Raw genomic sequence first — 17779 nt, 5'->3', positions numbered from 1 at the left:
CTGGATGGTAGTATCCAGAATGTTGTTCCTGTTCTGGATGGTAGTATCCAGAATGTTGTTCCTGTTCTGGATGGTAGTATCCATAATGTTGTTCCTGTTCTGGATGGTAGTATCCATAATATTGTTCCTGTTCTGGATGGTAGTATCCAGAATGCTGTTCCTGTTCTGGATGGTAGTATCCAGAATGCTGTTCCTGTTCTGGATGGTAGTATCCAGAATGCTGTTCCTGTTCTGGATGGTAGTATCCAGAATGTTGTTCCTGTTCTGGATGGTAGTATCCAGAATGTTGTTCCTGTTCTGGATGGTAGTATCCAGAATGTTGTTCCTGTTCTGGATGGTAGTATCCAGAATATTGCCAGGGTCCACATTTACGTTTGGTATTTTCTAAAACCTGTTGGGAATTTCTCCTGGATTTTCTGACAGTTTACAGTCATATGTATATATACAGGCCCTGCCTTGCAGTGATCAAGAATCCTTAAAAAAAAAAAAAAAAAAATCTGAATCCAGATGGTAATCCAGATAACTCCCCAATTTAAGTTTGACTAAGACCCGTTTTCAGGAAAAGCATTATGGAATTCTGTCCAGTTCTTAAAAACACTGAGAAAAGCATGACCTCCACCACCTCCTTGCCAGAAGTAATAAACCAAACAGAAGTTTGTGCTCATTAACCTAAAAGAAAAAAAACCCTTATAAGCTAAATTTCCAGACTTTTAATTTAAATCTTGGTCCATTAAAGGCAGAAGTCAGAACTTCTACAGGCCTAACCCCTTTTACTGTTTTATGTTTTTATGTTATTATTGTTTTTTACATGTATATTCACAGTGTTGTACAAAGTTATATCAGTATAAAGTTAAATTAATGAAACCTGCACCCATACGGTGATTCATGGTTGCACGTTCATCTTCATCCTCCTCCAAAACAAGACAAATTGTCAAGTCTACATTCGGTTTCCATCCTGAGTTCTGCCAGATAAACATCTCTGGAAGAGAATCTGGTCAGGAGAAGATTGTTGTCAGGTTTTTTGGGGGATTTTATGTCATATAAAAATATAAATCCCAATCTGGGGTCCCGTCTGGGGGTCCCAAAAGAGCACAGGGAACCTTCTAAAGCTTTGTGGTGAATGTGCACATTCATGCTGATGTGAGAGCCTGAAAGCCTGAACTTTTAAAATCCCAAAGTGAATAAATAGTAGTGGTGGGAAAATTTAATCAAAAAATCAAATATCCTGTATTTGTTTGTTAAAAATATAATAATATAATATTTGTTTGTTAAAAAATCTTTTTTTTTTCAAATTGATAAAATATATAATTTTTTGTCGTTTTTATTGATCTTTTATTGATCTTTTTACTTTATTTTACATTATAGCAGCAGAATGATGGTCTGACTACTGTTGTGTTTTTTCCTTATTGAAATCAAGAAAAATGACGAGCAAAAAAAAAAGTTTTATACATTTTTGGCACCCAAAAAATCTGAATCAAATCGGATCAGGACAAAAGCATATCATCACAGCCCTAATAAATAGTTTATTAAAATTGACTAACTATCAGTCAGTGAGCCTGCGGATCCACAGTAGTGGAGGAGTTCATATCTGTCCTGGTAACCCTACTTTATTCCTTTAGGATGTAATTAATAAAACATAAAAATCGCCACGGAGCAGACTATATTCCTCTCATTTAAAACAAACAAACATAAAAAGTCCAGCTGTGTCTTCTTGATTGGACTGTGGCTTCATCAACGGACAGAACTCTGCCTGAATACAGCATGTATGGTGAGAATCTCAGTCATGAAAGCATAAAACCAGGCTGGGAACCACTGATAAACATCACCTGCATTGCCATTAGCCTTTGCTAAATCCATCTCTTCTGTTGCGATCAGGACAACCACAAACTGAGCTACATCCAGCAGCTACGGCCCACCCAGACCATCCAGCCCAGGATCAAACTGAAGCTGTTCGGACACTCGGCGTCGGGGAAGAGCTCCCTGCTGGAGTCTCTGAAATGTGGCATCCTGCGCAGCTTCTTCAGGAGGAGGCGGACACGCATGACCAATCCAGCACGCCACCCCAACTCCCCAGTCAACTCCAAACCTGCAGGTGTGTATTCTGCTTGAACTGTCTGAAACAATCACTGATGCTGCCTGTTTCTCCGCCCCCTTTTTTCAGGACATTTCTGCTTCTTCAAGTTGCTCACGGTTACACTGTTATGTGTTGTATTCATATTTCTTGTGTTTGGATTGTCATTTTTGTGTAGAATTTCATGCTTTGGTGCCCCCTAATGGAGGTCTTTAAAAAAAATCCAGAATGTAAAACTCGTGCAGATGTGCTCCTCCGGTAACCGTGAGAAGGTTATACCGTCACTCTGGCAAGCTTAAGCTGAATCACTGTGTGTCTCTGCTGTTTGTGGTCTGAACCTGGAGACCTGCAGACTCACAGGTCTGTGTTTAGACCCCCTCATGTGCTCCGTGAGCTGTAATCCAGCACACACTCCCAACATTTCTCCAGTCTCTGTGTTTCCGACTCTGCTTGGTGGTGCTCTGAGCCATTTCCACCCAGACAGACATGATGCTCATCCAGATAGTGGTCAGGTACGTGAGCTGTATCGAGTTTCTGGTCCAGTCCTCTCTACCATCAGGACATCTGCAGTGTCTGTCTGACACAAAGAGCCTTTTGTTGGTCATTCAGGATTCAATGAAATCTCTAAGTGTCTTCATTGACCCTGATAAATCTGCAGCCATACGTAACAGTCGTGCACTCTGTCGTGTTCGTCTGCAAATTAGATGCAAGACTTGGCTTTCAGCTTGCTGTTGCTGCAGTCCTTTCACACAATAGTTGTATTTTTATATTTGATTTCTTTAAAGAGAAAATCAGTAAACACTGATCTGAGGTCAGATTTTCACTCCTGACGTCTGAACTTTCAGCACACCTCATGCTGTTGGTGGAAAACCTTTCTGATCTGAACAGTGATGACAATAAATCCTTCTGTCCTTCCTCTCATGCAGCTGATGTTTTACAGGCTGAAGTCTCCTTGTAAAACTAACTAAGCACACTTTGTTTATTCAAAGCTGAACGTTTTAAGTATCCTGGTCAAACTTTGTCTGCAGTTTTATCATTCAGAATAAACTTCAGTGTCAGATTTCATCTCTTTAAAGATGTCATGCAGCTCCTAAAGAAACCTTTTACTGCAGGGTTCATTTATACTAAATATTCCAGTCACACGTGTCTTTTTTTTCTTTGTTTACTGCAGTAATTACATTAAAATGAGGCTGTTTGGACCTGAACCGTTTTGAAAAAAAATGCAGCATGATGAAACTTTTTTTGACTGTGATCCAAGAAAAACTAAGTTTAGGTGTGGTCCTGCATCATGAGAGAAATCCCAGTGCTTTGTCTGCCTGTTTGCAGTGAAATAGCTCCCCCATGTGTCAGCAAGTGTGTGAGGACTGACTAAGAAATGAGGAATGGGTATTGGTCTGATGCAGAAGAGCAAAAATGCTCAGTCCGGGTTCCTGCAAGTTTCCCTGCTGCAACACACCTGATTCAGCTGACAGTTAGCAAACTTGTGCAGAGCTTGTGTTGCAGCAGGGAAACTAATAAAAACCTGCAGGATGTGGGTCCTCATGGACCTGGATTGAGGATCCCTGCAGTAGAGAAACTGGGAAGTGTCTTCCTGACACTTTGGCTTCGTTCACACTGCAGCTAAATGAACTCAAATCCAACTTCTTTTGCATTAAATCAAAGACTTTATTCATCCCCGAGGGAAAAAATTAATGGTTCAAGCCAGCTCGTCCAAGGTTTAACATACAGACATTTGACGTTTATGACAAGTTAACAGAACCAAACTGAAGCTTTGGCCCCGCAGCCAGTTTTACCGGCGCCGCCTTGTAAATGAGAAAAAGATGACATGAGGAAGGATGGGTGGGTGTTGGGGGGGAAAAAAAAAGAAGTATCTCTACACTTCACCTAAAGGGGGAAGGATAAAGATGCAAGAACACACACATGACCCATTTCTGATCTTTTTATCACAGTCTTAACAGCACAAATCTGATTTCTTCTGATCCGACTTGGCTCACTTTCATATACGGTACCAGATCGGATCCATAAGTGGCCTCACTCTGATTAGTCATCACGTATTTTATCTATCTTTCACTCCACAACAAGATCAAATCTAAACAATGGAGCAATGGTGGGAATAATGTTCTTTTTTTTCCCAGCTCTAATTGCGCAACTTAAAAACGGATACATGCTAACGTGTGTAGCATCCGTATTTCCGTCTGGAAACGCAGCGTGTGATCTCACTGAAGTGTGATGGACGTCACATGGAAATGATGATGTAAACAACCACAAAAAAAACTTTTTTTTTTTTTTTGTTCATTTTTTTTTTTATAGAAAAATTAGTTAGACATAATATTGAAAATACAAATCAGTCATCTTTTTTTAAAATATATAACTCCCCAGAACAACCCCACCCTGTTGCACCATGAAAAGAAAAAATTACCGCAACAATAATAATTTAAAGATTAAGTTACTTATGTAAGATAAGTGAGGGATCCACCTGATCCAAAATAGGTTGCCAGATATTGAAGAACTTGTTAACACAGCCTCCTAGAGACTACCTTATTTTCTCCAGTGTTAAATGACAGAAAAGATCAACAAACCATCATTTAAAAGATGGAGGATGCTTTTCCTTCCACTTAAGCAGTACAAGCCTGCAAGCAACAAGTGTGGCAAAGGCAATTAAACTTTAAAAACAGATTTCTGACAGAAAAATTTCCCATTTGAGCATTAACCCCTGCAGCGTGGACCAAGTCTTAAAGACCTTGGTAAAACGTGGTTCCATCCCGCCTCCTGTCTGTCCTCAGTGTCTGTGAGCATCTCCAACCTCTATCCCGGCTGCGAGAACGTGAGCGTGCGCAGTCGCAGCATGATGTTTGAGCCCAGCCTGACGAAAGGCGTCCTGGAGGTCTTCTCTCCGGTCCACACCGCTCTCTCCACGGCTGACGAGCAGGCCACCAAGGCCATCGACATCCAGCACGCTAACATCCACGGTGAGAGGCGGATATTTACAGTTTTAGAAGGAAACGATGCATGATGATTACACCGGCGGGTAAAACACTAACGTGCCGTTTGTCTGTAGGTGTGGGGGATTTCAGTGTGTGGGAGTTTTCAGGGAACCCCGTGTACCACTGCTCCTACGACTACTTTGCAGCCAACGACATCACAGCCATCCACCTGGTTCTGTTCAGCCTGGAGGAGCCGTACGAAACCCAGCTGGGTCACCTGACCTACTGGCTGAACCTGCTGAAGGCCATCACGCTGCCACAGGGCAACATCGGTGAGTGGGGGGGGACTCGGACTAGTCTGTCGGGAAAAACTTGAATCCTGGTTGCATTTTTAATATTTTTCCTGCAGTTTTAAATCCATGATGGAGGCCGTTAAGATCCCTGGTTGATTGTTTGTTTGTTTAGTGTTCGGAGGTCGGATCCAGCAGCCTCTCACCGTCGTCCTGGTTGCGACACACGCGGACCTCGCCAACGTCCCCAGAGCTTTCTCCGGAGAGTTCACCTACGACAAGGAGAGAGCGCTGCTCAAGGAGGTCCGCAACAGGTCAGGAACCAAACTGGGAAGCAGTTCTGGTGACACTTCCCAGTCATTTTACTAAACCTTTCTGCCCTGAAACAGGTTACATATATATATATATATATATATATATATATATATATATATATATATATATATATATACACTCTTCGCAGAAATACATCCGATCGGAACCAAAATTAAAATAATTCATGTTTGGTAGGTCCTTAATGCATTGTAATATGTATTGGGGGGGGCATTTTGGGTCTACTTTGACCTAGGGCTACGAAATTTGGTACACATGTATAAGTAACCAATATGAGCAAAAAACTCAATTGAGAACCTGTTACCATGGCAACGGGGTGTCCGCCATCTTGGCGTTTATGCCCTTTTTATCACTTTGAGCGCATCGTATTTGAACGAACTAGTCTGAGGGGATTCATGCGATTGGCTCCATACTCAGCAGGAAGCTTCATGACAAGATGGGGAGCAAAAGTTAGTGAAATCTTTCCAACAGGACAAGGCATGTTACCGTGGCAACCCATGGAAAAAAGCGTTCTCGCCATGAAACACGGTTCACTCATATCTTCGCAGAAATACAGCCGATCGGAACCAAAATTCTAATAATACATATTTGGTAGGTCCTTAACGCATTGTAATATGTATTGGGGGGGGGGCACATTTTTTTTGGGGGGGGGGGGGGGGGGGCACACATTTTGGGGGGGCCCCTAGGGGCCCGATCGTCTACTTTGAGCTAGGGCTACGAAATTCGGCACACATGTGTATCAACCCTAAACAAGCAAAAAACTATATTTAGCACCTGTTACCATGGCAACGGAGTGTCCGCCATCTTGGAAAAAAACCTCCTCGCCATGAAAGACGGTTTGCTTATATCATTGCACAAATTCATACGATGTGCACCAAAACTGTAACTATTCATATTTGGTAGGTCCTTCACACATTATAGAATGCATTGTGGGGGGGGCACTTTTTGGGGTGGCCCCAAGGGGCCCGATCCTCTACTTTCATCTAGGGCTACGAAATTCGGCACACATGTGTAGCATCCCAAGACGAGCTAAAAAGTCAATGAAACACATGTTGCCATGGTAACAGGCTGTCCGCCATCTTGGCATTTACACACATTCTTTTCTCAATATGTGAATTGTATTTTTCTATTAAAATGAACTGGCTCTGCGGGTCCTTTACATGTAGCGTTAGGAGAACCAGGACTCGGGTGGAGGGTTCGGCATGAGGTGAGGACCCGATGGATGCCGCTTGCGGCTTTAATTTTATTTGTATTCATTTTACTTTACAGAAGTCGATGTAAGAAGGTTTTCTATTTGAGGTGCTGCAAGACTGTCCAGACTTGGGCTCTAATGGTAGATGAGTGGGTCTACCTTAACTCGTTGTCTACCAAGGTTATCTGTTCAGATCGGAAGAATCGGTGCCACAGGCGTCAAATGACATTCATGGATAAGATGCTTTGGTTCGGTGTGTGCATTGAATTGTGTAATACAAGCATGCACCACTGTGCCACTTCTGGTGTTTAAGTCCCTCCCTTCCTGTGTAAAGCTCCCTTTTGTTCATTTGTTTCGGGATTTTTAAAAGTGTTTGGCCGATTATAGTTTGTCTCGACTCTTTTAAAAGTGTTTCCCGAAATAGAAATTTGTTTCCTCAAATAGAAATTTGTTTTCTTAATTTAATTAAATAAAAATACATTTAATTTAATTAAATTTTTTAAATCTAAAATGTATATTTATTTCCTAAAAATGTAAAAATGTTTCCTGAAATATTAATTTTTCTTAATTTTTTTTTTAAATGTATTTTTTTTTTTTTCCTAAAAAGGAATTTTTTTTTTTTAAACTTTATTTTTTGTTTTTTTATTTAAACTTGGTTTTTGACATTTATTTTTCATATTGTGAATTGGTTTTCAAAATGTCATTTTGTTTTTTAATTTTGAAATGTGTTTTTTGAAGTTTTAATTTGTTTTGCACTTCCCAGCCACCGTACTGAAGACACGCCGACACACTCTGCTAGTCCCACATCTCAATGTGCTGTAGGTCCTGAAAGATGAGCCAGAAGGCTGACAGTATGCGGCTCCCCGCAGTAAAAACTCTTCATGGTCCTTCTGGTTCCAGTCTTAACAAATTCCTGTATTTTACCAGTTTTCACCATTCAGTCACAGTAACGAAGGACAAATCCTTCACACTCCTCGTAGCACAGCAGCTAAATCCCAGCCTGGTTGGTAACATGGCAACACTTACATCTGTTCACAAACCCTGCATAATCTAGAACTTGTAGCTATTTCCCGCCTGACTCCAGGACTTCCGCCGACATGTTTGGACATGAATCATTATTTGCTTCCAGGTTTGGGAATGACCTGCAGATCAGTGACAAACTGTTTGTGATGGACGCTGGAGCTTCAAACTCCAAAGACATGAAGCTGCTGAGGAATCACCTGCAGGAGCTTCGCAGCAACATCATCACTGTGAGTTCTGCGTTGATGATTCTCACCTCGTCTGCCACGTCGATACCTCCCCAAAGAATGTTAATATCCTCCACTTCTCCTCCTCTGCAGAGATGCAGTCCGATGTCGCAGCTGTCGGAGCGTTTGCTGGCCACCCTGCCAACCTGGAGGAAGCTGAGCGGACCCAACCAGCTCACATCGTGGCAGCAGTTTGTCAGCGACGTCCAGGAGCAGATCAACCCGCTGGTCAGCCAGGATCACCTCCGCACGCTGGCCCTGCAGCTTCACAGCATGGGTGAGGTGAGTGCTGGCCCAGATGCAGGAAGGATCGGTTCACCAGACCTCCATCAGGGTTCGCTACTGAGGCAGGAACATGTCGTCTGAGTGTTTTACAGGAAACATGTTTCATTTCTGTATCGACCTGCTGGTGGCTCTTTAAGTATTTTTTCTACACCACATACATCTGTATCTGTGACACCGTCTCTTACTTGCTGCTTATGTTTCCTCCATCCACAGATCAACATCATGCAGAGTGAGACGGTGCAGGATGTTGTTCTTCTGGAGCCTCGCTGGCTTTGCACCAACATCCTCGGCAAGCTGCTCTCTGTTGAGACCCCAAAGGCCATCCACCACTACAGGGGGCGCTACAGGCTGGAGGAGGTGCAGGCTCTGGCTCCTGAAAGCGACATTGAGGAGCTGCTACAGATCCTGGACGCCATGGATGTCTGTGCCCGTGACATCACCAACCCCTCCATGGTGGACATCCCCGCCCTCATCAAGACAAACGGCCTGCATCGCTCCTGGACTGAAGAGGAGGAAGAGGAGTCTCTGATCTATGGAGGCATCCGTCTGGTTCCTGCGGAGCATCTCACTCCGTTCCCATGCGGCCTGTTTCACAAGCTGCAGGTGAATCTGTGTCGCTGGAGCCACCAGCAGAAGCCTGAGGAGGAGGGCGGGGAGGACATGGATGGCGACATTCACTTGTGGACGAACGGAGCCAGAGTGAGCCAGGCGGGAGTGGAGGCCATGGTCTTGCTGGTCAACCACGGCCAGGGCGTGGACATTCAGGTGCGCGGACAGGAGTCGAAGCGTGCCAAGTGTTACACCCTGTTGGACACCTTATGTAGTATAACAGAGAACCTGCTGGCCTCCACCCTCCCCGGACTGCTCACCGCCAAATACTACCTGAGCCCCCAGCAGCTGCGCGAGCACCATGCCCCCATCATGGTCTACCAACCCAAAGATTTCTTCCGGGCTCAGATCCAACGAGAAACCTCGCTCACCAACACGATGGGCGGCTACCGGGAGAGCTTCAGCAGCATCCTGGCCTTCGGCTGCGCTGAGGTTTACCAGCAGGGGACTCTGGGAACCGACATCCACATCTCAGATGTCCCCCTGTTGGCTCGCAGGAAGCTCTGCCGCATGCTGGACCCCCCAGACGCTTTGGGGAAAGATTGGTGCCTGCTAGCCATGAACCTGGGCTTGACTGAGTTGGTGGCCAAACACAGCAACGGGACTCCAAACGGCACGCCGGACCCCCAGCACACGGAGCTGCAGCCCAGCCCGACCGCCGCGCTGCTGCAGGAGTGGAGCGGGCGAGCCAACAGCACGGTCGGCGTGCTGATGACTAAGCTGAGGGAGCTCGGCCGCAGAGACGCCGCAGACTTCCTCCTCAAGGCCTCGCCTGTTTTTAGGGTCAACATGGAGGCTCTGGGTGGTGCCCCAAACGGTTATCCCCCCACCTGCAACGGCGGCACGTCGTACAACTCCATCAGCTCCGTCATATCTCGCTGAGGGGAGCGCTCAGTATCTTTTGCCAAATGTTAGTCTGATGTGACATTTCTCTTCTGACTGGAGGCTCGCAGACGTTGGTGAATAAACATGAAGTGCAATCGTTACCAGAGTCCAGCTGCTCGCTCTTTAATCTCCATTCTGTTGGCGTATGAACCAGATGTTGTTTGAGCTGTACAGCCAACCTTCCCCTCCACCACGAATGTTGTGAAAGAAATGAACATCTTGAGCTCCAAAGAGGAATCCTGTTTATTCTCTTCTTAATATTGTTGTGCTGCTTATTGATATCCCTCTGACCCCCGCTGCACATTCCAGTCTCACTCTTCTTCAGGCCAATAGGCAGAAAGAAGAAAAAACATGAGAAAAATTATGTATAAAAAAAAGAAAAGATGGCAGCCGGTTTGTTTGGACCTTTCACATCATCCTCCAGTGCAAAACAAAGTGCGTGCGTGCGTGTGTGTGTGTGTGTGTGTTGGAGGCTCCATCCATCAGTTTCCCTTCCTGCTTCTGATATTTTTTATTCATCATCGTGTCTAATGGATTAACAGCATTTTTTTTAGTGCCTTTGTGGCCTTCTACCTCCCTAAAAGCACAACCAGTCTCGTTATTACAACAGTAATTCTCTCCAAACATTCGAAGAACTGTGCCTTGTTGATGCTTTCAAATTTCTAGAAAATGTAACAAATTTCAAAGAGGTCAAGGAGATGATAAAGATGCAGCACAGGACCCTCGCTGCATTTTGTAAGGTTGAACTTTTTATAAAAAGCAAAACAAAGCTGCATGTAGGAGTGCAGCTTCAGCTATTAGTTATCAATCAAAGGGAAACAACTTCATTCATGTTTAATTGGAGTAAAATGGGATGCAAGTGTTCACTCCTCCATCCAACAGCAGAATATGTTTTTTACAGGTCCCAGAATTTTCTCGTGAAATTGATTTAATTTGGATTTTAACTCTTAATAAGCCAGATAAGGCTGCGTTATAGTATAGTTTCTGTCTCTGGCCAGAACAGGAAATTATATTGATTATCTCAGACATCTTCTGATGTTGTCTGTTACAGCTTCTTCATCCCAGGAGATGGCAGTAGCCTCACTGTTTTACTGTGTTTAAAATCAACCTAATTTCAGAATGAATAAGAATATACACTACCAGTCAAATGTTTGGGCACACTTTCCCATTGGATTTAATGGGGAAGTGTGTCCAAACCTTTGACTGGTAGTGTAAGTTATAACTCACGTTCCCCTGTACTGAAATGCCTCATATTAATGTTAGAAATTAGTTTAAAACCAATCAATTAAAAACTTTCTGTTACAATCATAAACCAGATTTGTACCATGTTACGTTACAGTTGCATCTCCATGGAGACTTAAAACGAAACACCATCTTGTTTTTTTTGGGGTTTTTTTTTTTTTTTTTTTTTTTTTTTGCTTGGTTGGACTCTATAAACTGCTAAAATAATCAATTCAGAGACCTTAAAGAAATCTAACTCACTTTAAGTCATCTTCCTCGCCCCATTGCAATTTATTTTTGCAGGTATCGGAAATTTTCCTGAACTTTTAGAAGCAGGGGTAAAAATATCCGCTTGCAGTTTTCACTTCCTGCCTCTAGGTGTCACTGCAGCCCACACACTGGGCCTTTAATGCATTTTCAGACCAAATCAATGTTAGATAAACCAAACCCATAAAATCTTATTTACTGTGAGAACGTTGGCTTTATCACGTTTTACAGGCATGTTAACAAGTTCAGCTTGTTACCTGCCCGCTTTGCAGATAAATGGAGATGCAGAAACTGAGCACCGTCTAAAAGTGGGAAACTTTGGGACCTGTAAACCAAACAGTTTCTACAAATGTTTTCACATCCTCAAACAGAGGTTTTCAGACTTGCATGAAAACATTTTTTTTCTTTCTATATAATGAAAGCTCTTGATCTTTGCAGCCTGTAGACATGCTTGCTGCAGTGGGTCACATTACTGTAGAGCTGCTGTTAGGAATCATGGTCGCAGACAGGGTGAAGTTTGTTTTGGATCACGCTGAGCTACGGGGTCTAACAGACTTTAAACGAAAATGTTTTTTGATGATTTGAAGGCTTTTCTAGATGCCCATTCCAGTAATCGTCCCCATCAGGTAGACCCCCAGCCTGCCGTCCACGGCGTCAGGTTTTTGCACAGTGGCATCAACGCCACCTCCGTCAAGCTAAATTTGAGCTACTTTCAGTATCGTTGTCAATGTTGGCCGGCCACACTCGGCTTCACATCTTCTTTCACTTTGCTGTTTTTTACAACGTGAAGCTGAAAAAGCAGGGAAGCGATGAGGTAAAGTTTGTATTGTGAGCTGAAACAGGTCAGAAAGAAGCATTTTCACTTTGTGTGAGCTGGTCTTTTATAATGTTTATCCTCACATGGACACCGAAAAATGCACATTAAATGTTGAGACGTCGTCTTTTTATTTCCAAAACTAGGATTTAAGGATTTAAACGGCCTCTTTTTTTCAGGGCAGTTTGTGAAAGATAAACTTGGTGCCAGAGTGCAGTATTTACTTTTATGCTTCACTTCCTCCAGTGTTACCATCTGTTCAGAGACTCTCTAAAGCTGGTTTTGTCTCGGCCTGAATTTGCCAATCGACACAGCTAACTTGCAGCTGTGATGTAAATACTCCAGGCCTTTTTCTTTCACTAAATCACCCTAACTTTTCTGCTTTTTTAAAAGCTCTTATGTGTTTTTGGGCCCAAATACGTTGAGGCAGAGTGAATGTAACACATTTCCTGAGAAAAGAGAGACAAGTAGAAATAAAGTGAATGAGTTAATCGTGTGTACAAAAACACTGTCCCACACTGGTGAGAAAACTGTTTTATGTGCCATCATTGCCAACAATTCACACCGGTTCATTCTTCTGTTATGACCTGGTATAGCTGACAAGCTAAGAAGCGATGTTTTGGAAAGAAAAGTTATGTCTGTTTTTCGTATTTTTGTTAAAGCTATAAATCACTATAATAAGTTTTTCTGCATCCCTTTCCCCCAGAGGGTTCAGACTGCGAGTCAACAGAAACAAGTGGATTTTGATGAAGAGGAACAAACTTATTTTTTCTTTTACTGTGAGTGAATTTCTCCCTCAGACTCTGGTCTTTTCACCGCTTTGCACAAGTCTTTTTGTCGCTATTTATGTTACGTTCTTTTAGCATGTCTGGGAATGCCATGTTCTTAGTACTTCTGACACTATAGTGTAATACATTTTTATAATAAATTCTTTACTTAATACCACCGTGTCTCTCCTACTTGGGCCTGATGTTATTTCAGAAATAGGAAAAACAAACCTGAGGATGAAATGTTACTTTTTTACCTTTTGCTGTAAAACTAAGTTTGTAATCTCAAAGTTATTGATAAAAGATATAGAACAGAAATCATGACTCCCTTTTCCAGTCTCATATTCCACCCAGTAACCATATTTGCCCAGTCATGCTGTACTTTTTGCTGTACTTTTTACTGTACATGCTGAGCATGTTTTTACCAGGTTAACCCAGGGCAAGTACTGACGATACTAATGTTTCTTTATTTTTCTTTTTTTTCCCATTAGTTTATAATCATGAGAAAACAATTACAAATATTTTTGTCAAAACATTTTTGTTAGCAATTTGAATGAGAGATCTGAAGATTTTAAATTTAAGTCTTTTTTGTTTGTAAACAATGTTCGAAAATAACTGTTTTTCCCTTTGATCACATGCAATTGTTTGAGAAAGCTAAAGGAAACATTAGCTTAGCAAAAGCAAAACCTACTGTTGGGTGGCTCTCATTCACATTCTTTGGCTTTCTAACTCAAAGCTCTGCATGAAATAAAAAATTACCTTGCTGGTATCGATTGATATCAATACTAGGCCTGGTATCAATATTTGGAACGATCTGCCCTGCCCTAATTCATATTAAGTGGCTCTCGTGAACAGTTTGTCAGTTTCTGCCCAAGTGTGTTGACCATCAATGTGATTCAGGTGTGCTGCTAGAACAGTAGACAATCATCAGGAGCACCTACAGGAAAATAGGCTGAGAAAAACATGAAAATGTACAGAATAAATTGAACAGCAAGCCACGAGGATTAAATTAAAGATGGCCCTAAATGAACAAAACAAGCAGATAACCTGAACTGACCTTCAGAATAAATTAGCTTATAGCAGTTTTTGGAGTGTTGTGCAGCATAAAGAACAGCTTTATTGCATTGATGGAATCTCAATGAAAATGCAGAACTTGTGTAAAAGCCAAACAAAGTGTCAAAAAACAAATAGGAAATAAGTATCTCACCCGAGAAATATAAATCATCTTGCACATTTCAGAGTCACTTGCATAAAATTTTAAGGATTTGCTTCTAACGTCAAACTACTTATGTCTTATATTTATTTACACCTGAACAAAGTGCAGAAAAGCAACTTTACTATTTGAATTACTTAAATAGTTAAGTTTGTTTGTTTTAAGAAAAAGAATCGGATGGAAGAAATACACTTTTTGGTTTCATTTTTGTTCAAGAAATGACAAGGTGTAAATGTCATGTGGTGTTTTTCCATTTTAAGGCCTGGTGAGGATCGGATGATGTTTTGTTTTGTGTGTGTGTGTCTTCAAACATCCTGAACCTGAAAACTAAAAGAGGATGTGCTTCATTTTCTACACAAACACACTTGTTTATCTGATAATTTATCTTTGCATTTTGTAACTGTGAATCTGCAGTTAAAAGCAAAATTTTAAAAAATCACAACAGGCTGCTTCTGAAGAAATACCTCAGCAGGTTTAAACATGATGAGACAAGTTCATACAGGTATTGTCAAATCAGGGCTGCAGGATCCCCCACTTTTTAGATTCCACAGTGTTATTTATGCTTCACTGGATTCATTTTGATTCTTTTCACTACAGAAACGTCAGCAGTGAATCCATACACTCACACTCACATGACAATGACCTGTCTACCGCCTGAGGTGCAGCAGGTTTGTCTCAGCTGGTTGAAACTGCTCCATCATTCAGAAATGTTCCCGTTGAGTTGTTTTTTTAAAGCAGTAATGTTGTTTAAACTTGTTAGGTGGAACTTATTTCTGAGAAGAGCAACTGTAGGATTTGTTTACAAGATATGAAATTACATTGTGTACATCGTGTAATTTACATCCAATCTGGTTACTGTACAAAAAATAAAGCGCAACATCTTCAAGATGTTCCATATGTGCTGTACACTTTATGTAGATTTGCATAAATACATGTGGCTATTTTAGACTTCTTTTACAACACAAGATGACAGAAAAGGCTGCCATAGAATAGAAAAGTATGGGTTTCATTCCTGGAAGGAAGTGGAGAAGCAGCCAAACAAATCTGGAAAAATAAAATCCGATTCAGAGCCCGTCTCTAAATGAGGTGATCTGTTGTTTCTGTTACACTATTTATTGGAGTTAACTTTTATCCTTAAAGGGATGACCAATGCAAATCTATCAGGACTCACAGAGCAGTCTAGTAATAATTCCTTTTAAGTGGAGACTCAAGTTAATCATTCTCAAGAGGCATCCATTTCTAATGTAATCAAAATGACCAAAGTTAATGTACTTCCTAATACCCCTCTTCTCCAGTTTTGCATCAGTCTACCATCCTGCCCAGTTTATTAGCTCCCACTATATAACATACTTTTCCTTTATTTAATGGCAAAAATCACCTTGATCAATTTTAGCATGAATGCAAGCTTAGCATAATGCTAATAAGTACTAAATGTTAGCTTAACTCAATGTTGCTAAACTTGTATTATTCCTTATCAAACAAGCCTGTTAGCTTGACGTTGTAACATCTTGTCTTACATGTTTTGTGTCTGATATTAACATAAAGCTTAAAACACTTAAGATAAAACAAGTAAAACCTCATAGTAGTACTTTATAAAATGTGAGCTTTTTCATTTTGTGATAGATGCTAAATATTGCTAAAGCTAACCCTTTAAGGGTATAGCTAACCAGAACATTAACGTTTCTAATTTAAATGCTAATCAGTTGAAAAAAATGCATCTAAAACACTGAAGGTGATGCAATTCAAGAGCAGTGTGTCAACACATATTTTGAAGTTTGACACTTAAGATTTTGTTTGCTTTCATATTTTACTTTTATTTTTGGTAGTAACAGCTGAACTGTTAACATTTTTTACCAAGCCTTTGTGTTAGTAGTGGCTTTGCATGTTTGCAATATTTAAACCTTGCATTGACTTATGTTTTATAGTCCTGCAGATAATATCAATAAAGCATCATCCAGTGGAAGAAAATAAAAATGTACTGTAGTCTGGTAGGCTTAACTATGAATTTGTCTGATCAGCAACAGAATTCAGTGGTATTTTCTTTATATGTGCTTTATCCAAGCATGGATTAACACATTTTTTACATGTTTGTGCTTCATACAGATTTTTCTATAATATATATAAAATATTTCCTATATTTCAGTATTGTAACTTTGATGAAATTATGGCTCAAATAAATCGGAGCAGTTATTTTGCTTTCTGTGAGGTATTGCTGGAAATCTCCAGCCATCTTGTATGATCTGGATCAGTCCAGTTATAAGCTGCTTTACTGAGACAGTTGTTTGAGAAAGCACCACGTAGGTGGTGATAGGCCCTGTCCTGTAGATTCGAGCAGCTGATCAAGAGAAAAAAAGACAGAACTTGATAAACTTCCTCAGGTGGTGTGTTGGCTGGGAAAAGGTCCTAATCTGAGGAATGTAATGAAATGAAATGTAAGCAGTTTGCTAAGATTACCTGTTCTTCAAGAGCACAGATCTACAAACAGGAAGCCACATTGATTACAAAACTGTATTTACATTTTTAGGACAATAGATCTCATTTTCATATGATTGGCATGAAAAAAAATTATTCAACATATCTGTGTTTGAAATTGGAAACTATGCACAACTTAAACACCTTAGATGCTGCGGACAATGGAATTATGCTCATTTAACACAAAATATATTGTAATGCAACATTCTTTAGTGAAACTGTGTTTGATTAACTTTGGTATATGTTGCTGACAACAGCGTTTCTGTACTTCTTTCCAGACCTGCTGATACTATTCACTGCAGATGTTAAAAAAACAGCAGTTATCTTGTCTTTACATTCTTCTAAAATATGGATTTGGTGAGCAACCAGTCAGAAAATGCTCAGTCAGTCGTTGCCATGTGTCACTCTACTTAGGCAACACAATCCAGTCATACATCAGCTGCCTTCTGCAGCAGATAATGCATGGAAATGGTGTATTTTTAGATTTACTTGCTGCATAATGCCTTGTTAACCACAAAGTTGTGGTAGTTTGGGACATAATGTGACAACCTAAATATGCTTAGTCATGTCTGCAAAATGCTAATGGTACACAAAGACTTTTTTTTACAAAACAACTTTTAATGTTAAAAATGTGTGGTGGGTGTTTTAATCATCCAGTGTTTAGGAGTTATCCCTGCAGTAAGAGGAGCAAAACCACGTTTAGATATGTGCAGGAAACATGAAGCAACTACCAGCCGAGCATAAAGACTGAAAATAAAAGCAGAAAACTCAGCAACTCACACTTTTCATTCATGTATTAACAGGAGAGAAAAAAAGAAAAGTTGCATTTTAATTGATGAATTTTGCTTTTTGTAGTTGTGCTAAAATGCAGGAACAACTGTTGGAATTTGCCTTCATGTCCTGGACTGCTCAGTCAGGACTCTGACATTTCCCAGGCAACGTCATGTCACAGCCTTGTGCAACAGAGACACAAACTTTTTAGGCTTGTCAGGTAAACAAAATGTCAAAACACTGGTGTCCTTCTGCAAGGACAGTTTGGAGTATTTGCAAATTAAACTTAAAGCATCAGTGAATAAGTTAATAATGTGAAAGATTTGTCATTACTAATTTGCATCAGATTATTGGACTGAGATTAATAAAGCTTTAATATGCCAGCAGCTTTGCCATATAACATAAGTTGTCATTTAAC

At 40.9% G+C, this 17779-nt stretch overlaps 1 protein-coding gene across 1 annotated transcript in view; it reads left to right on the top strand.

Moving 5' to 3' along the window:
• The window catches only part of dapk1 (death-associated protein kinase 1), a gene marked incomplete at its 5' end in the record, with an annotated part of 92939 nt that extends 82893 nt beyond the window's left edge, over positions 1 to 10046 (top strand). The window contains 7 exons of the mRNA XM_079251922.1: positions 1876 to 2092; positions 4855 to 5040; positions 5130 to 5327; positions 5461 to 5599; positions 7940 to 8060; positions 8151 to 8339; positions 8556 to 10046. Of these exons, the coding sequence (XP_079108048.1) occupies positions 1876 to 2092; positions 4855 to 5040; positions 5130 to 5327; positions 5461 to 5599; positions 7940 to 8060; positions 8151 to 8339; positions 8556 to 9833 (2328 nt within the window). The 3' untranslated portion in view covers positions 9834 to 10046. The remainder of the gene's footprint in view (positions 1 to 1875; positions 2093 to 4854; positions 5041 to 5129; positions 5328 to 5460; positions 5600 to 7939; positions 8061 to 8150; positions 8340 to 8555) is intronic.
• Positions 10047 to 17779: the final 7733 nt, after the last annotated feature.

Source organism: Telmatherina bonti (genome assembly GCF_933228915.1).
Source record: "Telmatherina bonti genome assembly, chromosome: 13".
Lineage (NCBI taxonomy): Eukaryota > Metazoa > Chordata > Actinopteri > Atheriniformes > Telmatherinidae > Telmatherina > Telmatherina bonti.
This window is presented reverse-complemented; position numbering and strand designations above follow the sequence as displayed.